General features: G+C 37.7%; 1 protein-coding gene across 8 annotated transcripts; it reads left to right on the plus strand.

Moving 5' to 3' along the window:
• LOC132131516 (target of Nesh-SH3-like) lies at positions 1–26,032 on the plus strand. Of its 8 annotated transcripts, XM_059543562.1 has the most exons (22): positions 1–287; positions 5,605–5,780; positions 10,600–10,668; positions 10,932–11,064; positions 11,799–11,980; positions 12,098–12,150; positions 12,899–12,935; positions 13,598–13,669; positions 13,879–13,953; positions 15,701–15,901; positions 17,318–17,491; positions 18,256–18,321; positions 20,656–20,724; positions 20,914–21,027; positions 21,145–21,234; positions 21,357–21,566; positions 22,142–22,247; positions 22,811–22,890; positions 23,657–23,686; positions 24,304–24,462; positions 24,560–24,682; positions 25,122–26,032. In XM_059543562.1, the coding sequence occupies exons 1-22, from the start codon at positions 16–18 to the stop codon at positions 25,235–25,237; spliced, it is 2,607 nt and encodes an 868-aa protein (XP_059399545.1). In that variant the 5' UTR covers positions 1–15; the 3' UTR covers positions 25,238–26,032. The 8 variants fall into 8 exon arrangements, with proteins under 8 accessions (XP_059399545.1, XP_059399546.1, XP_059399548.1 ...); XM_059543563.1 differs by lacking the exon at positions 18,256–18,321; XM_059543565.1 differs by lacking the exon at positions 15,701–15,901.
• The last annotated feature ends 1,200 nt before the right edge of the window (positions 26,033–27,232 follow it).

Genomic DNA, 27,232 nt, shown 5'->3' on the forward strand with positions numbered 1-27,232 from the left:
GGGTGTGATTGAGGCATGCATCAGCAATCTCCTCCCTCCCTGGTCACTATACATCCTGGAGGACTCCTCGCACTGTCTATCACTAAGCAGAAGCACACGGTGAGCTCAAGAAGTCCTGACTTGACACTAGCACCAGCAGCAACAGTCTTAGAGAAATCGGGCAGCATCCCTTCTTGGTTGGAGCAGAGCACCATGGCAGGCAGCACTGTCCTTCACTTGGGCTTCCTTCTGAAGCTTGCAGGAATTCTCCTCCTCGCATGCAGCTCAGCACAAAGAGTCAGAGGCAAGTTCAGCACCATGGTGCCGCATACTCACAGTGTCATGCCCTTCAGCATGGGGCACTCATGTCTTTTGGTGATCAGTGTGTTTTTTATGATGCACCTGTTTGTGTTTCAGAATGTCATGCATTTCTGCAGTAGGTCTTGTAAAATTAGGATTGTAATGTGATCCTAAAAATATTTCTGTAGAGTTGCAGGCTAGGAGGATCATTATGATTAACCTGTTGCATTTGCATTGCAAGATGCCCTGAACAAGCCATTGCTTTAATTTTTCATAAATTTTTAAGAACATGCCATGCATTTTGCAGGTGCATTTGGGCATGCATGAGCAGATTAGTAGGGAAATTATATGCAACATGATTACATTTGGGGTGTAGCCAAACTCTGTAAAGGGAAAAAAATGAGGCTGGAGCCTGAAAAGGTGCTGGAAAATGAGGCACGTGCAGTTTGTCCACTGTTGTCCAGAATCCAGCTTCAGAAACCAGCCAGGCACTTGCGAGTTGCAAAATGGCAGTACCTTTTGATAGACTAAAATGTAAAACTAATGGTTACCACATGGTGTATGGAGCTGGCCAAAATCAAGTTTTTTTTTTTTATGTATGCATATGTATGTGTGTGTATAAATATTCCTTGATGGTGCTTGATTGTGTGTGTTTTAGGGCTTGTTGAATGAATACATTGCACCTAAGTATCCTACTCATAGTGCATTTTTGTCTGTGTCTACATATGTTCCAGCACCTGCCTCCTCTGTGCCAGCAGTGTATGTGTGTATAAGCATGTATCTTTGCAAGATCTCTAGCTCCCAGTGTCCCTGAGTGCTTAGATTAGCTATGACATTAGTAATACAAGCTCTCGGTTCACTATCAGTGCTCATTTATCAGCTATTAAAAACCACCTCCATCTCCGGAGGGGAGGAATGTCTGCACTGGCTCAGTGCCCTGTCTCTTGTACCGAGTTTCATTCAGCACAGCTAGTCAACCAGCCCAGGAGCGTTCTGTGTTTATCTTTCGTTAGCCAACTTCGTTTCTTGAAGACAGAGTTTAAATTACCGGGTGGGGCTGAGTTCAACAAGTGTGAAGATGCATTGAAAATTTATCTTCTCATCCCTGCTGTAAAGAAATACACTTATCTGGTCCGGCTGGTCTGGTTTGCTGGTTTTAGGGTGGTTTTGGGCAATTTTAAACTGGTTCCACTTCACTGAAGTAGTTGAACATCAGTTTGGTCAGGCTGCGCAACCAGCTAAACCAGGTAAGATAAGCTTGATCAGGCTGGGAGACCCTCCAGACCATCTTAAACCATTTAAAACCAGCAAACCCTCTTAGGCTGGTTTTAAGTGGTTTTTTTTTTTTTTAAGCATGGATGAACTTGATTGAAAATTGACGCCTTAAAAGGACACAGCAGTCTGAAATGTCTGTATGTTCACATGGCTCAGATGTAGCTTCTACTTGTTACTGTACTTCAACTTGCTGCAGGGCAAAGGTGGCTTAACAAGTCATGTGCAGGCAGATGTACTGTAAAAACAAGCGCTGAAGGCTCACAATGCACACTGAGAACCGAAGCCAAACAGTATCAGAAAAAAAAGAAAACCTTGAATTGTGAAAGAGCATGTGTTTAGGATTGGTGTTGACAATGAAGGGTTGTGTGTAAGCAACTAATACTGGTTGTTTTAATATGAAAATGTGTCTAAGTGAGCACCGGAGTAAAGTCAGAACAAGAAAACGAGGATGAAAGGATTTGGGAGGTGAAAGGAAAAGGAAAGCAGCTGTTGAGTGCAGAGATCAGAACTGTTGTAAATGTGCCTGAAAGAAGAATGATTTGCAGAAGTCTGGGAAAACAGTAGATTTACACTCTCTTCGTGCCCCCAGGTGATTAGTTTCTTCTGAAGTTTAGTGCCATTTTTTTTTTTTTTTTATCATCTCCTTGGATATTTGGGTCATGTTTATCCTGTAATGTGGTGTGCAAGAGCCTGGAGTTCTACATAAGGACTAGATTTCTGGATTTTCCAATAAAATTGCTGACTTAAAGGTTCACCCAAAAACAAAATCTGTCATAATTTACTCAACCTCATGTCATTTCTTTACAGCATTGTTTTTTTTATTTGTTTTTCTTCTACAAATTAAGAAATTGTGAATAATAAGAATACAAATTAAAATTCTATGAAATAATTGACATTCATTTTATGCATAAAAGTCACTTGGTGGCTGTTCATTGTGAAGCCCAAAGATCTCTTCTAATTTTCTTGAAATTGCTTATTTAAATTCATAAACAGGACAAAAAGCAACTGAGCAAAACCAAGTTTGATTTGATAAAGCGAATCGATTTTGAATGCAGACTTGGCAAGTGCTTTGTGTATCATGGCATCTGTCCAGGAGGAATGCTGTGTATCAGACTGACCCTTCCAGAAATCAATGCGTTTGTAAATTATGTTTCAAGTGGAACAAGTGCCAGACGTCCAATTAAAACTGGACCTTATTCATGCACAAGCTAAAAACGAACCATATCTGACAGAACTCAGCTTGGGGCAGGGCACAGGATGGGGGCTGATTATTCTGAGTCTAGAAGTCATTCAACATCAGTGCCAGGAAAGAGCATGCATGATTACGCTTGTCAGTGGTGTCAAATGAGATATACCTTCCCCCTTTGCTTCCCCTCCATATCATTGCTCTTTGCCCAACCTTTGCTATTAATCCACCCTTCTGATTGAAGGTACAACATCAAATCTTTGGATTCAAAAACCCAGGAAAGAATTACTGATTATATGGATTTATTTTCTTTTTCATGCATCTTCAATTCGATAATTTAGCAATAATTTTATTTACTTCGCAAAGTAAGGTGCACATCTTGACTCGTCTAAAAATGTACTATGAGTTGAGTTACTGAATCCTTTAAGGATAAAAGTTTTTCTTTCAAAGTCGAAATGTAAATCTTATTTCGAATAGGTTCTTAAATGAGAAAATAAAACGTAAATGTAATTTTAATATTTCTAAAATTTGGGCACTTAAATAGGAATGTATTACTAATAAAATAATAAAAAATGTAAAATAATAAAAAGGAAATCAACCAGAATCACAAAATGCTGCTTGGTTTGACCTGTATGATCTCCCTGAAAACTGTGACCACAGAGGTCAATCCATTGTCCAGCCCTGCTCCACTGGCATGATAAAACAGCAAAGCGGCTTTTTATGATTCTTGTCAGATGTAAAACTATTACATTTTGGGAACCAAAAAATAAATATATCCCTCAGCTACAGCTTTTAAAATATCTGTGGTGACAAGCCGGTGAGAACAGGTAAACCAAAAACACCACTCAGCCGCAAGTGTCAACCTATCCATGACTCAGAGCCTTGGCCCCAGTCTAAAGCTACAATGAAATGGTTAGGAATTGAAAAATACATCTGAATGAATAGGTGAAGAAACAAGACTGTGCCTGCCTTTTAATTATAGTTAACCAAAGTGATTCGGTGCACTGTTGTGTAGGGAACACCTAAAGTAGAGTTCATTTTCAAGTGTTCTTCACTGAGCTGTTTATTTTACAATGATCCCAGTGATTCAGTGGTTTGTAGTTATTTCCCTTGTACAAATCCAGCCGCTTCCCTGACCACACACGCTTCCCCTTTTCTGTTTGTTTAACTGATTTCAAAAGATTAAGACGACGAGTTACTGAATTAGCCTGTTGACTTTCCACACGCCTATGCTTCAATGTTGGGTGATTCTTCAAAGACATATAAAAAAAAAATACAACTACAAATAAATCTGTCATTATTTACTCACCTTTATGTCTTTCCAGACCCATATGCTGCTATGTTTTTCTTTTTGAACATAACAAGCAATAGCACCCATGCATCTATTTTCCAAAAGTGACCACTGACATCCACAAAACAACAGAAAAGCACCAAATTATCAGTTAAGTCATTCAATAGTGATATGTGTGGAACAGATTGAATTTAAATAATTATTTATTGAAAATCTTCCCCTCTGGTGTGCTGTTGACTCAAGAACCACTGCAACTCTATCAGTTGAGTTGAACTCAAGAACTGGATCAACTCATTATTATTATTATTATTTATTAAGGCTATACGTTTCATTACACTGGCTGTTCCGGTTCACCATCAGACTGAGTAGTTTTTGAATTGAATGTCTAGTTCATCCAAAGAATAAGCTCAAAAGAAAAATTCATTCAGTGTTCCAGTTCTTTCATTCAACTAATTGACTCAATGATCTGGTCATAGCAGTTCTTGAATTACCAACTCACTAAAAGACTTGACTTTCTTATACAAAGCTGTCATATGACTTAAGGTAACTTGAAATGTGTAATTTAGTGCTCTATCATATGAACAATTTTACGATGTATATTGGTGGTCAATAGGAACTGTTGCTGTTTGAAAAGATTTGCATTAATATTTTTCAGAATCTTTTTTCTCTACCGACATCAAATAGTTTTAGGTTGGCGAGTATGTTATGGATTTTAATTTTTTGGTGAACTGCCTGTTTAAAGAGCTTGATTAATGAGAGCTTTGGCTGAAATGGTGCTTCATCGAGACTTTGACAGATAGGGGCGATGAGCTTGACCTGCCAAGCTTGCAATTACTTTTAAAATTAAATACCCACATCACTTTCCAAAGGCCCAGACCAACCAGTTTAAATCAGTTTAAGGAGGACGTCTTGTGGCCTCTTTAACTCAGCATTAAACTGTTCTGATTGATGGAGAAAAGGTGGAAGCGAAAAAAATCTCTGCTTAGCCTGGTGGCTTGTTGGATTTAGAATGGGCCCCAAATGGGCTCCAGACATTTTCCATGCTGCAAATTATCCAATGAAATGGCAGTGAAAGACAACACTGCTACAAAAGGAGGTAATTTATAATGAATTGATTGGCATGGGATTGAATAGATAATGATCAGATAACTTTAAATGTGGGTCTGTGTCAAATTCCTGAAACTGTACAGAGCATCAAAGGCTCATAATTCATCTGACTGTAATGCTGCGTTACTAGTGCATAATATTGGAGGTCCATATGCTACTGTGATTTGAGTGAAGTGATGATGAGCTCAGCTGTGAAATCCATTGTCCTTGATTTACCTCAATGATGATTTTCATGGCACACAGTATTGTGCTCAACAAACTCCATTCAATACATGGGAAACATAAAGACTTACTCTTTAAGTAATTAATCATTTATTCATTGCAGTGTTCTGAAAGTAACTATTTTTGTACAGTTCCTTTTTACTGGCATTGAATGTCAAACACAGAAACACAGAACGTTTGAAGAGCTGCAGGTCTGTTTCTTAACCCAATTAAAAGTATTTCAAACACTTCTTTTTGCAGTAAGAAGACAGAATATGAAGGTTCGAATCAACGCAAGTGGGGATACCATAGTTCTGAAGTTCGTTCGACCCAACCCTGACATCAAACTTGAAGGCTACATTTTAGGATATGGTTCCAGCATGTTCTCCAAACAGTTTATTCAGCTTCCAGAAAATGGGGAACCCTATGAGACCGAGATTGGTAAGTTCGAGTTTAACCACAGGCGAACGTTATTTCACTTAAGAGCCCAAATGAAGCCCACAAAACAATCATTAATGTTGTTTTATGGGTTAGCATGGGAATGGAGGAGTAACCACAAATGTTGATTCCTTGCCCCTTTTAAACCACTGTCTTGATTTGCACACCCATGTTTGTGCCAGCTCTTCCATTATTTGAAAACACAAACTGTAATTGAATCCCAAATGAATGCTATTTGTTAAAGGTTTGGTAACCACAGTATTTGTCATCACCAAAAACCCACACATCACGCTTGACAAGGTAAAAAGGTCACATATTACTCCAAAGAACACTAACCACTTTTTTTTGCCTTTAAAATAACTTCCTGTTGTTCATACATCATCACGTTCCTAGGAGCTACAACCCTGGAGTTCATTCTGAGGAGGATAGGGTCAGGTCAAAGGGACCCCAAAGCTAATGTTAGTTTTTAAAAACCGGCTCATGCCAGGTGCATCATTTTGCTTTTTCAGGTTTAACAAAGTGTGGTTGCTTGTGGATTTAATTGGATTTTACAATACTATATTGGTTATTTGTCAATATTAAAGATTTTTGTTAAATTCGGTATTGGCCGATATTGAATATTTAATTGTTAATAGCCATTTCTCAAATTTTTACATTTTGGATTAAATTTGATGTTATTTAACATGAACTTTAAATTTATAAAAAAGAAAAGAAAACATACTAAAAACAAATTAAACTCAATATGCAAATCTCAATTTGAATATACATGTACAAATTGTACATTATAATTATACATAATTATATATATAATTATATTGGTGTTTTATTTTAACAAAATTGCACTGTAAAACCCGACAAGTAAACTTAACTCAAACCATTTGAGTTAACAGATTGACTTGATTTAATCCATTTAAGTTTTTTAACTTTGCATTTAAGCAATTAAGTGATTAACTAAGTGCTGATTGAGAATTAGTGATGAACAGCTGCTGTTAACAAACAGAATCACTGAAGAAAAGAGAAACACAAGAACTACTACAACTGACTTCAGACACAGCCTTAGATGAAATCAACTGAAATAAAATACATGAAATCTCTCAAGATCTGATTAAACAACCCCACAAACAGCATCACCAGCTCCACTTATTAATAACCAGACGGACTTTATTTCTGTCAGACGTCTACAGAAGATCGTATTGAGAATGAACTAAGGTTTAGATGTTGATTTATTGTTTCATTTGAAGTAACCATGTTAGAGATCAGTGTTTGTATTAGTTAGGCTCTTGACCCTTGACTTCAGTCTTTGTGTTTTCTCTGGCTATTGTAACCACATGTTTCTGAAACATATTAGTTGCATCTCAAAAGCCCAGAAGAAATGCCATTAGCATTTTTTACTTAACCTATTGATGATAATCATCAATTATTTAACTATTCAGAGTGTAACCTCTGATGAAAAGGGTGTTGTGTAATTAGTTAAATAATATAGTAAAAGTGATTCTAAGAAGCAGTTGTTCTGTGATTATCAGTTAATATGACGAACTTTCCAAACACTTTGATCTTCTATGGTGTCAATCAGTCACCACAAACATCAACAATGGTGACCATAATAAAAATAAAAAGAGCAGAGCATGCTGGGAGACATAGATTAGCTTTGTACTATAATAATACCCAGCATGCATTGCAGCATGTTTTATTTTATTTGTCACCATTGTTGAGGTTCATATTCTGATTATTGATGTCTGTGTGTGACTAATTGCCGCCATAGAAGAAAGATGTATGTGCATAAAGTGTTTGATAATTTTATGTAAATGGATTGCGACAAAGCCACCAGCTCTTTGAGAGACTTCCATTAAAATAAACTGAACTAATTACGCAGCACCTCTTTATTCAGATTTTGAACTCTGAACAGCTTCATAATTGATGATTGTCATCACCAGTAAGCTGCATAACAACCAATACCTGTTAGTGGTTTTTCTGGGTGTTTGAATTATAACAAACATGTTTTAGAAACACACAGTTATAACAGCCAGAGAAAACACTAAGACAGAAATCAAGGGTCAAGAGCCCAACTAAAGCAAACACTGATCTCTAACATGGTTACTTCAAATGAAACAATAAATCAACATCTAAACCTTAGTTCATTCTCAATAAGATCTTCTGTAGACGTCTGACAGAAATAAAGTCAGTCTGGTTATTAATAAGTGGAGCTGGTGATGCTGTTAGTGGGGTTGTTTAATCAGATCTTGAGAGATTATATGTATTTTATTTCAGTTGATTTCATCTAAGACTGTGTCTGAAGTCAGTTGTAGTAGTTCTTGTGTTTCTCTTTTCTTCAGTGATTCTGTTTGTTAACAGCAGCTGTTCATCACTAATTCACAATTATCTCTCAGTTAATCACTTAATTACTTAATTGCAATGTATATCTTCTTTCAGTGAACTCAACTGAATTAAGTTCAGAGTACTCATAACTGTTAGTTTTTTCAACTTAAACCGTTTGAGGAAACCGATTGCCTTAAACCATTTGAGTTAACATAACTTGTCAGGTTTGAGTGAGGCTGTGTCTGAAGTCAGCTGCAGTTCCTTTCTCTCTTTTCTTCAGTAATTCTGTTTGTTAACAGCAGGTGTTCATCACTAAAGCTCAATTATCACTCAATCAATCACTTAATTACTTAATTGCAATGTATATCTTCTTTCAGTGAACTCAACTGAATTAAGTTCAGAGTACTCATAACTGTTAGTTTTTTCAAATTAAATGGTTTAAGGCAATCGGTTTCCTCAAATGGTTTGAGTTAACATAACTTAAGGATATCTGTTTACTCAAACCGTTTGAGTTAAGTTTACTTGTCGGGTATTACAGTCAAGGCAATCGGTTTACTCAAACGGTTTGAGTTAAGTTAACTTGTCGGGTTTTACAGTGTGGATGGAATTTTACTTTTGGCTATTTATCGGTTATCGGCTATAACATTAAAATAATTATCAACGTTGTGTAGAATTTTTATATTTGCTCTTTATCAGTTATCAGCCATAACATGAAAATAAGAAATTTGTTATATGTCACCTTTTAATACTGAACACTTATCTGTTAACAGCAATTATGTGTAAATAAATAATCATCAGCTTATTAGTGTCGTACAGAATTTTAAAATCATAAAAAAATGCAATTTAAGATTTAAGACCTAAGTGGACAAGGTCTCAAACTTTAAGTGATGTTTTATAAATACGTTTCCTACCTTCGTTATTCTAGTCTTTCAGCATCCCTCCACCACCCCAACTCCTCACCTTCAGCTCGTTCCTAACCCAGCACAGGGAAGAACACTTTGGGGGAACGCTTGGGTCTGAGCTAATTGCCGAGCTTGGACCCCTCTCCCTGGTCAGTACTTACCCCGGGCTCGGGAGTAAGTACCGAGTTTGGAGTCCTCTCCCCGGACAGCACGCCAAATACGCATAACCCTTTACTCAGTTTATTATATGTACGTGTGAACTCGTGAAGTCAAGGTCTTTGAGGATCAGCTCAATGGAAAGCACTGACACAAACAAAAAATAATAATTACACATTGACGATTATGCACTTATCCAGAAGCTTGCAAACAAAGCATTGTTTGTTCCAAAACAAATAAAATCCTCTAAGTTGTTGGCTTCTTTACATACACAGTCCAACACAGGAACACAGAGTCACATCATTATTCAACAATGTCTAGTTGAATAATGAATCACATCATTATTCAACATTGGCTGCAAGCTGAAGAATCATTTCACTTGAATTTACAGTGTGTGCTGAGATTTCAATATGATACATGTGCACAACAGATGGTCAAATGGCGAAAGCAGTTATTGGCCTCTTCCCAACTTGACATGCCACACACACATACACTTATAAATGTCCAGACTTTTGTGGACTTTGGTACTGCCCATCAGTCCAATGGACTTTTTTTGCCTAAATTAGTTTTCCTGTGTAGATATTCATAACTGCTAGAAAGGCATAAATGACAAACTTATCACCCCAACAAATCAAATTTTGGCAAATGTGCAGTCTAATTATGTTACAGTGGTAACACAGATGTTTAGCAACCTTTGTCATCACAGAGCTATAAACTGTGTGAAAAGCTTCACATTAAACAACAAGACATTTTACTGAACAGAAGTTTACCATAAACGTTCAGAATTGTGGGCCAGTGACAATAAGAGTGTTCTTGTTACAGAAAAAGGCCATTTAAAAAAAAAAATCAATCTTAAACCACATGTAATAACTAATTAGTAAAAAATACATTATACCATTTTTAACAAAATGTTAAATTTAATGACTCGTGGTATAACAAAAAAATCATTTCCTTAATACTTTCAATGTGTAAATATCCTAATCATTTTCAAATATATTTGTTAAAGTAAGTTTATTTTTTACAACCAAAACTAAACCTGCCATGTCATAAAACAGTGGTTCCAAATCCTGGTCCTGGAGAACACCCAGCAATACATGTTTTTGATGTCTCTCTTGTCTAACATACACACCTCTTGGGGTCTTGGAGTCTAATGAGCTGATGAGTTGAACCAGGTGTGTTTTATTATGGAGATATCTTAAATATACAGTGTTGATGGTTCTTCAGGACCAGGATTGGGAACCACCGTCATTAAAGGTCAAACAATCAGATTTTATGAGACACAGAGAGACAGAGCCATGAGAGTCTTCAGGGCTCAAACTTTTGTTGACTTGTGTTGTAGGCTTTATTTATTTTTTGTTTTCAGTTTATTTTCTTCATGTTGGATTGAAGTTCTTGAAAGGATGGTTTTGTCTGAACCCTTAAATAACTTGAGATGCTTGCTTTCACAGATGCTGAGCCCAAGTATCTGGTAGCTGTTCAGCCCATCCCAACCAATGATGTGAAAAAGCACTGCACAGGTAGGGTGCAATATATATATATATATATATATATATATATATATATATATATATATATATATATATATATATATATAGAGTATAAAAGAAAAGTATTGGCAATGGATTAAAAATCAAAATAGTCCATGACAGGGTATATTTAGTGGAAAATACACCACAGATATGCTATTGAGCCAGTGGGAATCTTTGAAGACATCTGTTAGCATTGACAATCTGTTAGCATTGATTTCTCATAACTTTTAATAAATCTGGGCTTGAAACAGGTAAGGTGAACCTGGACAAACCTCTTCACCTGGTGATCGATTCTGTCACACCGACATCTGTACTTCTGTCCTGGGGAACCTACTTAAAGATGCCCTACGAGGGAAACATCATGAACGACTGCCTGGAGGATGGGTGAGTTACACAAACAACATCTGGATTTTACTTTTTCCTCCACCAAGATGTTCCATATGAATGCTCTAAATCCCAGAGGAAGACTTAATTTACTTCACCTCATATTTAGGGACCATTTAACCCGAAAAACATTGGGGGAAAAATATAATGAAATATCATGGCACCCTGTCTATAGTATTTAGGGGTCCCGTCCTCAGATGCCTTACAGTGCAGTGCAGGTTTTCTTCAATGTTCTCACTGCACTGACAAGAGACTGGATTTATGTTGCTTAATCGAGAGACCCATTGCATGAGTGCAATGTTTTTGGAAACCTGCCACTGCAGGTGTGGTGTGTCTACATTTAAATGCTTTTTGAGGATACAGGCACTGTTGGGATGCACTGACATACTTTCAGCCCCCGAACTCGCTCTGGTTTTCATATGCAGAAGTATGTGAACATTTTTCTTCAATAAAGAGAGACTTTTAGAAAGGCCATTGGAAATGTTGACCTGGACCAAAACAATTGGGAACTAAAGTCATGAACCAGTACTCTTAATAAACTTAACATAAGCCCTTCTGTTTAACGCCTGATCACTGTTATGGTGACATAAAACCAGTTTACTAAAATTGTAGAACCTCCAACATGCCAACATTTGATGACTTTTTTTATAACTAGCCAAAACTAGGGTGTCGAAATGACTCTTGAACCTTTTGTCCACTAAATACAGTACTTAACCAATATGTCTTTGAACCAGGCATTACACCATCCGCTATAGAGAAAGGAACAGGAAGTGGATCTACCAAACCTGCCCCACCTCTGATACTGTGATCGACAACCTCAAGCCCAACACACCCTATGAATTTGGTGTCCGATCCAACAAAGACGACCGTAGTGGAATGTGGAGCAAACCAGTGATCCACAACACCAACATGGGAGGTAACATCCATTTAAAGGATCCATCCATCCATCCATCTTTTTTTTTTTTTTTTTTTTTTCGCTGAGAAATTGAAAGATGATCAAGTGTAACTTGCACTGCTATCATTTTGTTTTCAGACAAAAACATGCAGACGACCTTCAAGTCCAACCGACCCTTTGTCAAGACTTTGGTATGTAGTGTTGTTTCATGTCAACTAGCTGTATATACTCTAGTATAGAAGACTTACAGAACAACTGACTTTATCAGGCAAAACCACATGCCATGCACAACATTAAGTGTTTCTCTCATGTTTTTTATGTAATTTAATTTAAACCATGTTCACAATCTCAGACAAAAAATATCTCATTTATCTGTTTTTCTACCACTGTGGTCCTGCAAAACAACACTGGACAAAAAAAAAAGAAAACGTAAAAAAAAAAAAAAGATTATCAAAGATTTGGGGGGGGGGGACTAATTTGACTAAATATGTAATATGTAACCAACAGGAAAGGCCATTAAGAAACCAGCATGGGTTGTCAGTCTAAGCTGGTTTTAGAGGGTTTAGGTGGTTTAGCACCATGCGTGAGCAAGCGTTGCCTTTCATAGTTTCTTGTCCATTATAGTCTGCTTTTAAACTGTCATGGACACAAAGAAATTTGCTTGCAAGCAAACTCTTTCTCACATATTCTCAATCTTGAGTCAAGAATCCAGTTGTTGGCTTAAGTATGTGTTTAAGGGACTTGATTTTCTAAGTACAGACTAGAAATAATACATGTCTGTCAGGGTATTTCAGGAACACTTTGGACATGGTAGATAGACCTTTATTACAGAGCTCCTTTACATGATATGGAGACCGAGAGCTGTTCTTTGTTCTTTCACTCTACACTTCTTTTGTTTTAAGAGAGAAGGGGAAAATGTGTGTAACCCTCTTTTTACAGGTTGCACCCCACACCAGTCTGTTCCCACCTCGACATGGTAAGACCATCTACTACTACTTTTAAGAATTGCCCCATATGTATTAAAGAAAACAAGAGAATTCTGTCATCATTTACTCGCCCTCATGTCATTCCAAACCCGCATGACTTACTACCTTCTGTAGATCACAAATAACTTGACAATAGCACACTGTTTTTTGCCATTCAGTTAAGGCATATAGTGATAAAGGGCTGTCAAATTTGTCAAATGACAAAAGAGCACCTAAAAGGTATCAACCAAAGTAGTTTCGGGACACCTGAAGAGGTTAGGTAGATTTGAGTGTGGGACATACCGAAATTTAAAGGTGAATTGTCACTTCTGCCATTGGTCAAATAAACAGATAACTCCCACCCAAACTCAAAATATTGGTTGAGGCACTGTTGCTATGCTAGGCTGATTGGAACCCTAAAATAAACAAAGAAATGTTTTGATAGCAGAGCAGTGTTTACACTTTGGAAAATTCAACCTATATATGACTTACAGTCTTAGCAAAAAATAAAATAAAATAAATCCAGGTCACTGTACGCTGCATGGTTAAGTAATCTTTGGCTGAATGTTTTTCTTTTAATCTTTGTGTAAAATGATTTTTTTTTTTTTTGGTCTGTGGAGATCTTTTTGAAAGCATTTTCTGTTGGTTTCTTCCTTCACAATCATCTTTCTAGCTCTCCACAACATAAGCCAGCCAGGACCGCCCAAAAACACAGGTGTTAATGGAGGTCCCAAGACATATTTTGGTAATTTTCCCTCTAACTCTCTCTGCACTCTTCTTTCATGCAGGATTTGGTTTTATTCCAGTCACTCGCTTTAAATTGGCATTTGAAGTCACAGTAAAGACATTGAATACTTTCTCCCTCTCAAGAGTCCTGTTGGGGATGCCTGCATGGTTTTTCTGTGGGTTTTTTTTCTTTTTTTTTACAAAAAAACATTGCATTATTTTCCACAGTGCCACCAATGGGCCAGCAAGGAACTGTGGCTGCTCCAAGAGCCAATGAGCCAAAATGGCCGCAGCTCCCATCCGGTAACCGAGAGACGTTTTGTTTTAAATCGCTCTGCTTATTAGCAGTCAGTTGTTAATTGCTTTGCTGGGCATGGGTGGGGATTAAAGACATCCAATGTTTTGATTGGCTGCATGCTGGCATGCCTTGTAAGACATTGAGTTAGAAAGTCCTAATTCCACCGTGATGAGGATTCCTGAACAGCCGGCTCCACAGTGAGGAGCAAGTGTGAAAGTAAGTTTTCCCAGGGATGTGCACAGCAAAAGCCCCTCTGTGGTCACGCATGGTCACGCATTGGCGCGGTTTCTGTAGGCCTGCTCACGCTCCACCCATCAGCACAAGTCAGACTCTCTGTGTCCACCAATCAGCTCTTTCCCTGTCATGCACATCTATGTCCATCCAGTCCCCTATCATTTCATCACCTGTCAATCACATCATGTTTTATTACTGCGGACATATACGGCACTCTGCCTTTATTTTTGTCCTTTCCCCTCTTTGTCCCTCTATGCCACTATGAATTCTTTGTTTATACAGTATGTAGTGGTATAACAGAAAATTATGTCTCAATTAAGGCTTATCGCACTAAATAAAATAATATGACCATGATTTATGGTAAATATGCTATTTACACATGGTTACCATAAGAGAACATTTGCAAATACCAGAGTACCATTGTCAGTCATTATTTGAGTCATTATGTGGTATTACCGAATTGTAGAAATCATCATTACCTTTGTTTTATTTTAGTATCTACTTAGACTTTTTTTTATAGTTACACAGTTTAGACTTTTTTTTAATCCCTAATCTTGTTTTCCATCTTCTGAGCTTCGAACCCATCTCTTTTTTTTCTGATTTCATCAACCCTTTCATTCATTTTCAGTGTTTTTGCACTATGTTTTGCACTTTCATTCAGTCTGCATGAAGTCACTGCACGCAGAGAAAGAATCAGTCCCATGACCGTTCTGGCAGGGAAAGGCAGAATTCTGGGAGTCCCACCTCCTTTCCTGTCTTCCTCTGTCTCTGAACTCTGGCTAAGATTTCTCTGAGCTTTTCCACTTGGAGTCAAACTGATTATGAGACCAAAGTCATCAAGTTAATTCTCAACCCCACTGAAAAAAATCATCAGAATAAATACTCAGTGTTGGTAATAAGCACTCAAGCATATGTACCATCAAGAATCAATAGTATGAAACTCAGTAACTGTTACAAACGTGTTTACTATCAAACATTCTTTACAAAATACTCCATGTGGAGTCTGTAACATCCCTGGAAACGTTCCATTCCACAAAAGGTTCTTGACAGTGAAAAAACATTGATCTTTAAAATGTCCATTCAACATAAGAAAAAACGTGGTTCTGTTGAGAACTATTCACTGAATGGGTCTTTGATAACCTTCTATGACATCACTGCGAACCTCTCCCTTACCCATTTGGATCCTTTAGTTTTAGGAGTGTACAGTCCATCTTGCTGGGACTCTTCTCCAGTCATGGTCTCAATAATCAGTCCTGCTGGAAAATCCAGATGAAACCAGTTTAAGGTGGTCCAAACTGCTGGTAAAAGCTAGATGGATTCTAGATGGATTATCAGTCGTCCTACAACCTGGTGGGACCTCTGATTAACCTGGTTTGAGATGCTAGACCACTTTGGCTAAGTTGCTGATCCGATTAACCATGTTCTATCTTCAATTGGTTGACCAACTAGACCACCTTGAGGTGTAATGACTTGGTTTTTCCAGCATGGAGAGCTCATCTGCTCATTTCTCTTGAACAGATTCAGACAGTCATGTTAGAAATGACTCCTCTCACCTGGTGGAGTTCCCTCCCATCCTTCCCCAATTCCTATCCACTAAGCCCTCCCATCCTTCAGTCACCCCTACCCCCTATTCCTTATCCAGCAGTGCCCGGACACCCCTACATGGACACCCCCAAACCAGGGCACTTAGTGCCACTCAGATGCCACATAGTTCCTCCGGTAATTACTGTTTCCTTCTTGTTCTTTTTTAAAGTTCTTTAAAAAATACTACTTTCAGGATCTGATGGTTGACAGGTAATGAGAAATTAACATATTGCTTCAGTGAGTCACTTTTTACCAAATATATACTTGAGTATTTTATTTTACCATTTGCCGTTCAACCTTTGGCTTTGCGTTCTACCACTGCAAACTTAGTCTAAACACAGGAATATCAGACTTCAAAGCTTTATTCATTTGAATCTCTGCTTTTTGAGGTGGTTTTGGAAAAAAGTAATATGCGGGAAATTAATGGATGTTCAAACCGTATTCCAATCAAATGAAGTAATTCGGTAACTTCAGCCACAAACAGACATTTTTTCACACTCCAGCTCAATGGATTACAGGAAGAGCTGTCTATAGACTATGTGAGCAAGACCGCCAATAAAAACAGCAAGAACCGGTGACATCAGTTCACATAATCCTCTCATTTATTTGCTCTGTCAGGCAAGCTATCACAACTGTCCCATCGGTGTATATCATATCTGTGTTATTGTCTGAAATTAGCTTTCCTGTATCCTCCTCTACACCATGCTTTGTCTTCACAGGACAGGAATGCACTGCTGCACTTTACTGTAATCATCAGCACATCAGATTTAGTCTTACCACAGTCAGAACAGACATTATTTATTGTTAAATTCACACATCATTCAGTTTTCTTTAAACAATAGTTTCTGTTTCAAACCTTGGAAGCTGCCTACTTAGACTTACTGTTAGGCATCATAGGTTTTCCAAAATGCACGCAACATGATTATCGCATGCATCCAATGTAGGAAAGCCAATCCCATGATGCACTGCTATGTATGTTCAGTAATAAAATTAATTCAAGGCGGCGAATAAAGCAGGGCAATTTTTAATTATATATATAATTCCTCCAGTAGCAAAAAGTATCAATTTAATTATGAATTAACTAATTTATACAATGTTATACAAAATTCCCAAGTGTTGTACAATGTTATGCTTATTAAAAATGTTGGGCTGTTAGTTTAGCAGCATGCTAACACAAAAGAATTGGAATTGTAACAGTAAGCTGAGTCTCTTGAATACTGCACATGAGTTGTGAGTTGCTACCTACAGAAAGTGTTCCAAATCATTCACTTAAGAGGGTGATTTTGGTTAGGATGCTGCCTATGTAGGCAGCAAGGCAGTTAACTTGTTTTTTAAAAGAAGCTCTTAAGTTGTCCTTATGGTGATTATACTGTACTGGTACTTTTAGTTCAATTTAGATATCAGAATATACCTGAAACATGACTAGCTAACTTCGACATCTCTCATCAGCCCGCAGATGGCAAATCTTTTTAACACATAACAGTACCTGCCTCAGCATGCAATGCTTCCCAGAGTAACCAAAGTTGCTGCTGTTGTTGTTTTTTAATCTAGATAAGAGCATCCGGAGAGACTCCATCTCTTCTCTTCCACCCAAACCTGTCGATTCAGTCCTAACAGTGACCCCAAGGAATCAGACATCCATGGGCAGATACCATTTCTCTCTCTCTAATGGCATGAGACCTTCTTCCCCCAGGCTTGGTGGTGACTCCTCCAGAAGATATGGGGGTAAAAGACATTACTCTTACCCCTCTTTCTCCAGTCTTTTTCTTTCTTGCTTTCTTTCTTGCTTTCTTTCTTTCTTTCTTTCCTGATTTTCTTTTATGTTTTATTTATTTATTTAGAGAACTTGCCTCCTTTACATCAAAATAATTATATATATATATATATATATATAAATCTTGTTTTTCAACCAAAAGACAATTTTATAAAATTGGATTTAAATAAATGATAATTAGGTTTAATTTCAGTGGATATTTCTGAAATGTTATAAAATTATGATTTAAAATAAATTATGTATAGTATGAATTTTAAGTATTTATTTATTTTTTACTAGAAAAAAAAACAAACTAAAAATACTTAAGAGAATATTTTCCCCCTCTTTGTTCTCCCTGTCAACTATATTTATCCTTCCCTCTTAGCTAAGTTATTTTTGTTGCAGTTCTCTTGTTGCAGTTTCTCTTCAAGAGCCAACTTTTCTCCTTTGCAACATGTGGTGTGTGTGCAAACTGGCCATCATACTCTGTCACTACTGACAGTTTTACTGTCAGTGAAATATGTGTGATTTAGCCCGATGGGCACTCAGACCACCAAGATTTGCACTGATATGATCTGGAAAGCCTTCTCTTCTCCTCAGGCAGTTGAACGGCAGCCTATTACTCTATGTAAACCCCCAGTTTCCTTCAGCTCCTGTGCACCTTAGCAAAACAACAATATGATGCTACCTTAGTCTTCCTTTTCTCCCTAACACCCACTCTTTTCCCCTCCAACAGCTAATGGTGAGCACCATAAGGGACTTTCTCTCCCCAAACCAGTCATGTGGTCCACAACAAAAATCGGTAAAAAGAGCCAACTCGTCCTCTGTTTGTGTTAGCCATCATTAACCTGCAGAAAGTCTGTTTGTGACACAGCCCATGTGCCCATGTTGATATCCTTCCCATCCATAATCTTCTGTAAACTCATGCCTGTCCATCCATCCATCCATTCATTCACCAGTCAAGCCATTTGCTTGCAAATCTGCCATGTTGTCCATTGACATTTGTTGTCGTTTGGCAAGCTTCTGCAGATCCCGTGCTGCCACGAGATTTGTGTTAAAATTGTCAAAGCTTTTCCCCAGATTGGTTCCTTTAATTTCTAAAATATCATGGTGTCGTAGGACATTAATTTTCAAGAAAAAAAACATGTCTTTTTGGAGGACACACAAACCCACCCCATTGTCCTAAACTGTCTCATAACATTCTGTGGCTCTTTTATTTGTGCATTTCAGCAATAATGTTTGAAACTTCTGCAGAGGACTGTAGCTGCTTCTGGTTAAAGTTCATTGTGTGCATGACAACTTGCATGCTTTGATATATTCTTGAGCTTCCATGTGGTATGAGGGCTTTTTAGTCTGCCATATTGTTTATCTGTGTAGCAAAATCAAAAACAGTCTGAAAATATACTATTTACCATTAACTATTAATTCTCATTTCTGTTCTTTTCAACAAAGTTGGCATGGCAAATGATGCTGGAGGGCAGCTTACAGAAAATTGCTTCAGCATTATGAATACAATTTCACAACAGAATTGATTTAGTGCCTAGATGACTAGCAAAATCATAAAATCAAGGTTTCAGAAGAAAAACAGCCAAAGAATATGTGCTGAATGCAATCTGCATAGCATATCGATTCTGACTAGTTTTGAAAAATGCAGCAGATTCCACAACTGGCATACTTTGTAAAGACTGTACAGCACCACTGCAGGTCAGATACTGAAGTGACACTTTAAATTTCCAATAGGATTTTTAACTGCATTGAACATCTGGATATTTGTCTGGTTGTAACACTTTTCCCTATTATTTGATCATTTGATGAGTTACTGCTGCCATGATCAGTAGAAAATATACACACATAAAACAATCACAGACAAAATAAAGTCTGCAAAATGATTGCCACAGCTTATTACTTACAGCTTGTGCAAAAATAGTGAAATACAACAAAATTAGCCCAAACTGTTGACATTCATTTTCTTCTACTGACCAATAGTTGGAGATCCGAGGAGGTCATGGCTAGCTGGCTTTCACTGAAGAGAGGTCCTATGGCAGATTTGTTTGACAGTGACTGCCTGAAATCGTCTAACCACAACAGTTTTAGATCACCCAAAACATCGGGCATCACCACCAAAAATCTCGGCTAGCTCTCTGGAAATTACTTTCCCTCTGCAAAAGTATGACATCTGTTGGTCCTTAGTTTTATTTTCAGCAAAGTTTGGCTTTTTCGCCACCCAGCTTTGCAGTTTTGACTTGTACCACAGGGTTTAGGGAGCTGAGCTTCTTTTGATTGCCCTGTGATGAACTGAAGGTTTCACAACTGGTGCCTTGGATGTAAATTGAATCAGTTTTCCTGGGAAGAGTCCACTTGCTCTAGCCTATTTGCTTTTGGCCCGACTGCAAGATGGCACTGAGAACTGAAGCCTTGAAAGGCAGTTGAAGTGCCAATGTTTAGACTTCATCCATGCAATCAGAAAGAAAACAGGGAATTTTATTAAATTTGCCATTAACTTCACAAGTGAGCTTGACCTCTCAATTTGCTACTCTCGTTTAGAAAAACATCTAAATTGCAGGTTCACAAAAGTAAACAAGAATTTTGTTCAATTTTATTATTTAGAGTATGAGATGCTCCAATTCCCATAAATCAGGAGAAAGATTTTAAAACCTGTGTTTTCGTCTTAGGAAATTTGATGTTTGACCACATTGTGGTTCAGAATGAAGGCATTTCATCTATTGTTCCATATTTTGAGTTAAGTTAGAAACTTTCTGATGTTAAATTTGGATGTATTACTTGATTGTTAGATATTTGACACTATAACAGACATGGTTAATTGACAACTGGTATTTTTAAGGCACACATTTTAGGTTCTTCACTAAAATGTGAGAGAAATTCAACAGCAGTGATGTGTTCCACTTTTTTTATTTTTATAAAACTTAAAACATGAGTTAAGAGAACATGATGAAGATGTGTGAATATTATGAGAATGTGTGGTGTCTATTTTTGACCTATTATAGTGCTTTTGGTATCATTTTTGACTTACCGTGTCCATGTTAGTTAATAGTGGAAACAGATGAAGGAAATGGGAGAGTAGGATATCTGAATCTAGCAGGATTTCACTTCACGACTTTTGCTTCCATCATTACAGGTTCTCCAGCCGCACGCCTTCCTATTCCAGCAAAAAAGCCCAATCTTGTTGGCAATCCAGGAGGATTAGGTGGGTAAAATGTTAATTAAACGTAAATACTTTTGTCCATCTCTTGGAACCCCATAATCTGCAAAATGAAAACTATAGAAATGTTGATGTAAAAATGTGTTTTGATATACTTTTCTCCCAGTTAACACTAAACAACTTGAGAAGATGCTATGTTTAAAAAATATTTCATGCATTCACTTATGTAAACAGGAGACAAGATAACAGACTTGAATCAGGATAAAGCTTCCATCTTGAAACCCAAGCTGCCACCTGTAACAGCAAAGCCAACCAAACCAAAGACCACAACATCTCCCACAGTGAAAGGTTTGTCTTCATTTGATGTTTTGTATTATTCTTCAATGTTATGCTGAAGGTGAAACAATCTGTTAACAATAGTTTTGATATAGTCGACACTGTTTGTTCATATGTTTGGTGTCTTAGCACCCCGATTTGAGACATGGGAGAACTCTTCAGTATTCAGCTCTGTTCCTGCTTCTAAAGTTGATGCCATGGGCAAAGAACGCTACATTGGTAATAAGACTTTCTTAACTGCTGTAGCTGTACATTCCAAGGACTCTGAATGATGCAAATCTGAGTTTCAGAGCCAAAGCAAAGAAGAGCCTGAATTTAAACATAAATATGTTGTTGTCCAGCTCCACATGTGGTCTATAAGACAGATAAGAAGCCAGATGAACCCTGCTCCATCACCACCTCTCTGAGTTACTTCCCTGAGGAGGAGCCTGGAGAACAAAATGTCACCAACCCTCCAAGAACAGCCCCATCCAACCTCACTGTTGTAACCGTGGAAGGATGCCCCTCCTTCATTATTCTTGATTGGGAGAAAACAGATAATGAGACGACAGGTAGGATTGAGGGATGAACTGTGAAAGGAAAACCATGGTCTAATATCGATTGGTTTCTATCTGAGGAATGTAATGTGTGATATATTGTGGTGTTAAAATGAAACTGATCCTTGTCTTCAATTAATCAAAGTGAAAGTTTAGGACATGACTCAAAAACCATTGCCTTTGATGAGTCAAAAACTGACCATTTATTTAGAGTCAGTCAAACACTAGCCATTGACTTTGATCTGTCAAATACTAAAGTTCCACTTTGAATACTCAACTACTAAACCTTGACCTTTGGTCAAACACTATCCCTTGACCTTAATCCGTCAAACACTTACCCTCTAATTTGACTGGTCAGCCTTGATTTTATTCAGTCAAACACTAACATTTGACCTTGATCAATAAAACACTATTCATCTACAATGAGTGAGTAAAACTCTAATTCTCAATTATGATCAGTTGAACACTAAATCTCTACTTTGACTGGTAAACTTTGGTCAAATTCTTACCTTCTTCTAGTCAAGCAATACCTTTCAATACTCAGTCAGTCAGTCCCAAATCCATTTCCTTTTATTTCTTTTTTTTCACAGAATATGAGGTTATCTCAACTACTAAAGGTCCTGATGGTGAACAGGTTTCCATTTTGACCACCAACCAGACTCATACAGCTGTGGAGAACCTCAAACCAGAGAGAAGGTACAGTCTCAATACAGAACTCCAACCTCTCTATTTAAGGAACCCTGCTGAATTTGGTAGATGTATTTTAGTTGATGTGGGTGTCAAATACCAGGGGTATTAGGACTTACACTTCCTGAGGTCTGGACGAGGTGAAAAGGTGAGGTTTGGACACGTGCTCTGTGGTCTGGCTGTAGGGGAGCCACCACACTTGCTAGCTTTTTAATGAGACTGAATTTAGGCTCAAGATCTGGAGACAGAATATAAACCTATGGACTGCATCTCAAGGCACGTGGGCCTTGGTAATGTCTCTACATCACACATGGAGGATCCATTAAAGGGGGCCCACAGACGTTGAGTCTTCAGACTGCAGCATAAATATATCAAGTGTCAGGGCTCAGAAGACGGGAAATAAGAACCTCATTTTGCGCAGAATTTGACAACATCCCACAAGGTTTCCGATACAGAAATCTTTTTTAAATAATTTTGAATTAAGCAGATTCACTGCTGTGTCAGGGGCATATCAATAGAACTGAAATTAATTTACCTAATGTCCCATTACCTGTCTTTATCTTATCTGACAGTTATGAATTCAAGGTGAAGCCCAAGAATGAACTTGGAGAAGGGCCGTCCAGTGAACCAGTGACTTTCAACACAGAGTCAGGTAATGCATTTTCTTTTCTTTTCTTTTCTTTTTTCTTGTAGAATGTCTGTGCAAGTCCGCAAATATTTATGACCTCTTCTTTATCTCTTAGAGATATATCTAATAAATTGTTTGTCATTAATATAATGACTTCAGCATTGTTTGGCCCTATCACTGCCTGCAGATGCACCCCTGGAGTGTTGTCACACAGCCAGCCTTTTCCTGTCTTACAAGCTCACTTACAACATATCATATAAAAAAGGAACAAATAAAGACTCATATCATCACCATGTTTTATGGGAGGGGGCTTTAGTTTTAAACCTTGTCTGGCCTGCATAAGAAAAAGAGACTAGCAACATAATGGAAAGCAGGGCAAAGGCAATGAGGAAAGAAAGAGAGTCCATATGTGCGATGATGGGAAAGAAATAGACGAAAACTGAATGATGAGCTCTTACCGCCAAAGCCCATGAGGCTCAGTCTCTCCCCTATAGCTTTGGCAGATCCGGCAGGTTAGTTCATGCCAGCTGATCTCTCTTCATAAGGGATATTCAAAATCCACTGGAAAGCACAGTATTTTCTGTTTGTTGGAATTTTTTGAATTTTTTTTTTCTTTTTTTCACGTAAGGCATTATGCCCACCCATGGATAGCCAATGCAGAGTTGGCTGATTTGTGTCAGCAACTTTCCTATGGTCTACAGATCATTATGATTGTCTCTACGACCAGGTGGCTCTAAAACAAAACCATAATTTCTGATTTCTCCTAATTTCTCCCTGTTGTCTCTTGCAGCGGATCCGCGGGTAAGCGAGAACGTTTCAGGTACGCGTTTCATCTTTGCACACTATTTCTCTCAGGTGAAAACTTCCTATCTGTTGAATGAATGGATAATGTAAAGAGAGGAAAGTAAGAAAAAGAATGGGTAAAAAAGCTGTGGAGACTTTCTATGAATTCACTTCTTCCATACCAAGTTCTCAGCCAGACATAAGATTTACCCAAGAGTGGCAAATGGATAATACCATCCTCCTCCATTTCTGCTCTCAAATAAGGACCTCATTACTTTCTTGCACTCATTTAGCTGCAAGAATAGGCCAGTTTGATATCAATCTCCCTTGATTTCTTCCTGTGTATTTTCTTTTCCAGATGAAATTTATAGAGTAATGGAACAATTGATATAGGGAGCAAAGTTAGCCAATAGTAAAATGAGGTTATGACAGGAGCTAATAGAAACATAAATTAATTGAGCAGCCCCTCAGCTCTTCATTTCCAGCAGGCCTTTGCTAATATGTGTATAAACAAAAATGGTGTCTGTACTCCAGTTATCTCTTCAGAAGACCACTGAAAATAACAATGTTTTATACAGCCTGTGTCAGAACATAATATATGGCCTTGTCAGTTTATAAAAATAACATCTTGGGGTTTCTCGGCATGCTGTTCAGGTAAAGATGCCATTTGGACCCAGTTCCCATTCAAAACCGACTCCTATTCTGAGTGCAACGGGAAGCAGTATGTCAAGAGGACGTGGTACCGCAAATTTGTTGGCATCCAACTCTGCAACTCCCTACGATACAAGATCTACCTGAGCGACTCCCTTAATGGTCAGTCTTTCGAACACTGATGCATACTGTATATTGGGTTCAAATGAAGCTAGAATAGATCATAAATGGCCAACTCCTTTCATCCTCATCCCTTCAGGTAAATTCTACAATATTGGAGACCAGACAGGTCACGGTGAAGACCACTGCCAGTTTGTGGACTCATTCCTGGATGGAAGAACGGGCACTCAGCTCCCTGCAGACCAGCTACCAAACAGGCCAGGTATTTCAACTACAAGAAACCACAAATATGATGTAATTGTGCTTTCAGTTGACATATGCAATAAATCTGATTATGTACTCAACGTTTTGGTGTTCCAAACCTAGAATGAGAATAATTCGATCCAATTCAAAAAGCTATTCCAAATGATTCATTCTTGAATTGTATTGAGCCGCTTCTGAACTCAGCAAATCATGATCCACTTGTAGAAGTTAAGAGTGCACTATTCACACAAATCTTATCGTATGATATATGTCATATATACTTTTAGCTGCTTTCTTTTTGAAGCTTGAAATCTCTAGTCCCCATGTAAACTAATTGTATGGAAAAAAGCAACTGGCCAGTTCAAAACTGTGTTGAGGGGACATTGTACAGGTTTCAAATACAAGTGTGAGTAAATGATTATTGGTTGGAGTCTAATGCTTTTCTTGATGATTTTCAGGCTTCTACAGGGCAATGAGACAAGAGCCAGTCCACTTCGGCCAGATAGGTGGAAACTCCCATATCACCTATGTCGCATGGTACGAATGCGGTACGCCAATCCCAGGGAAATGGTAGGACCGGAGCAAGTGTCTGCAAGGAACCCTTAATAATAACTCTCATTGGTTGGGGTTGGTGCCTGCTAAGGTCACATGACAGGCTTCTTCTTTCTTTTTTTTCTTTTTTTACTGTTTTCCCCCCACCAATGATGGTGAGTTTGGTCACTCCTCAGCCTATGTCACCAAAGTTAATACCATGTATAATAGTGTATAGGATCAATGTCAGGGAATACTTTTGAGTGCATTTGTGGCATGTAATAGCAGAACAGTGCCTCATATTGTTATTTATCATGCAATAATTAGAACAAAGAAAAATAAATCAATAAATACTTAATTATGAGAAAAACACTTTGGATACATTGAAGTGATAAACAAAACAAAACAATAAAAGAAAGAAAGGTAAAAATACTTGTTTAAATATTGGGAAGCTGGCTCCCTGAAACTATTTTGATATTTTGTGTAATATTATTTATCAAAGTTTGTGGTTTCTTCATTGGCTTTCTTCCAGTGAGAAAGGGCCAGGCTTTTATTAAGTGCTTTAAAGACAGCCTGGGCTTTTGTCTACCACCAGAGGCAGCTGTATTAGTTTAGGTCTCTGATATGTGAGATGATATGTATAGCTGGGACTCTTTGTAATGTTGCTTTTATGGACACATTGTACTGGCTCAACAAGTCAGGTTGCCCACACTAGAATAGACACAATGGACTCAAGACGACGACACGTCTTTGCTTACAACGGGTTGGGATGAACATAATCATTTCCTTTACAAACACACATGAAACATGCAAATAATATTCACTCAGATGCTTTGTACTATGGACTTACATATAGGACTTACATATAGTCTTCCAATGTAAGTCCTGGTATATTTTATGGTCCTAGATTGTAAGGACAGCCTTACACTTGCAATTTGCACAGCACAAATATATTTATATGTATATGGAGAGAGTATTTTTTTCAGGAAACCTATGAGAGAATAAAAAATCCTTCCCCTTTAAGCTTGTGAACTATAATACAAGTTGAAAAAATAAAATAAAATAAAAAACTTTTTTTGAGTGTTATCCCACTGAATACTTTCAAGGAGTCTTGAAGATCGTAATACTTCAAGAAGAGCTTATCTGGGTCCCACACTTTGTACAGTTTTGTCCCTGCCAATCCCTTGGCAGAGTTTCTCTGACTTATCCGTATTTTCATGGAATTTGTTTGTAAGATGAAACTGTTGGTTGTTGTTCTGGATTTGTTTTCTTCTGTATGTATTTTACAATAATAAAAAAAACCCTGAAATTTGTCTCTTTTTTTTTAATCATGTGCATCCGTGCCACTTTTTTTTTTCTTCTTTTATTTATTTTTTTTTGATTTCTAGAGAATACAGTGAAACAGTCTCTCAGGTGGGTCTGTTAACACTTGGGTCTCGTTGACCACTGGGAATTTGACTACCATTAATCTCCACTTAACTTGCCTCTTCTCACCAACTCAAATGATAAAAATAAACATCAATACATGCTTTACTGCATTACTATACTTTTCCAGAGCTAGACAAAGAGAGGGGTTTGCCCTGCCAAACCAAATACAGGGACATTCTTCAAAAACCACAATGCTAGAGAAAAAAAAAGAAAAAAAAAATCCCTCTTGGTGACTTTATTAGCTTTACAACCAAAAGAAAAAATGGGAGAGCGTATAAGAGAGCGATAGAAAGATATAAACATTAGTTTGGGTTGACAACAGAATTAAAGAGCGACATACTGTGTCCAAATATGCACAAATGGCAAAACAATCTGTTTGGTCACAGTTTTCCACAACTTTTACATAAAAAACAATGCCATTATGCAACCTAATGTTGTAGCCAATTCAATGAATTATGAGTGGGTATAGACTTTGTGGGGAAATGGGTCTAGAGTCCAGATAGGGATTTTAAGGGCATGAGGATTTTACGATGACGGAAAGACTTTAAATGGGGTGACAAGGTCCTGAACAGCTTCGACTGATAAAAGGCTGCAGATTATGAGACGCTTT

The sequence above is a fragment of the Carassius carassius genome, chromosome 48 (genome assembly GCF_963082965.1).
Source record: "Carassius carassius chromosome 48, fCarCar2.1, whole genome shotgun sequence".
Lineage (NCBI taxonomy): Eukaryota > Metazoa > Chordata > Actinopteri > Cypriniformes > Cyprinidae > Carassius > Carassius carassius.

What these genes read in the sequence shown, in the direction of transcription:
- LOC132131516 (XM_059543562.1), top strand. Translation starts at nt 16, where the DNA reads ATGCATCAGCAATCTCCTCCCTCCCTGGTCACTATACATCCTGGAGGA. An exon ending in TCTGTTCCCACCTCGACATG is followed by an intron (nt 12,936 to 13,597) that starts GTAAGACCATCT and finishes TCATCTTTCTAG; the next exon opens with CTCTCCACAACATAAGCCAG. An exon ending in AGGTCCCAAGACATATTTTG is followed by an intron (nt 13,670 to 13,878) that starts GTAATTTTCCCT and finishes TATTTTCCACAG; the next exon opens with TGCCACCAATGGGCCAGCAA.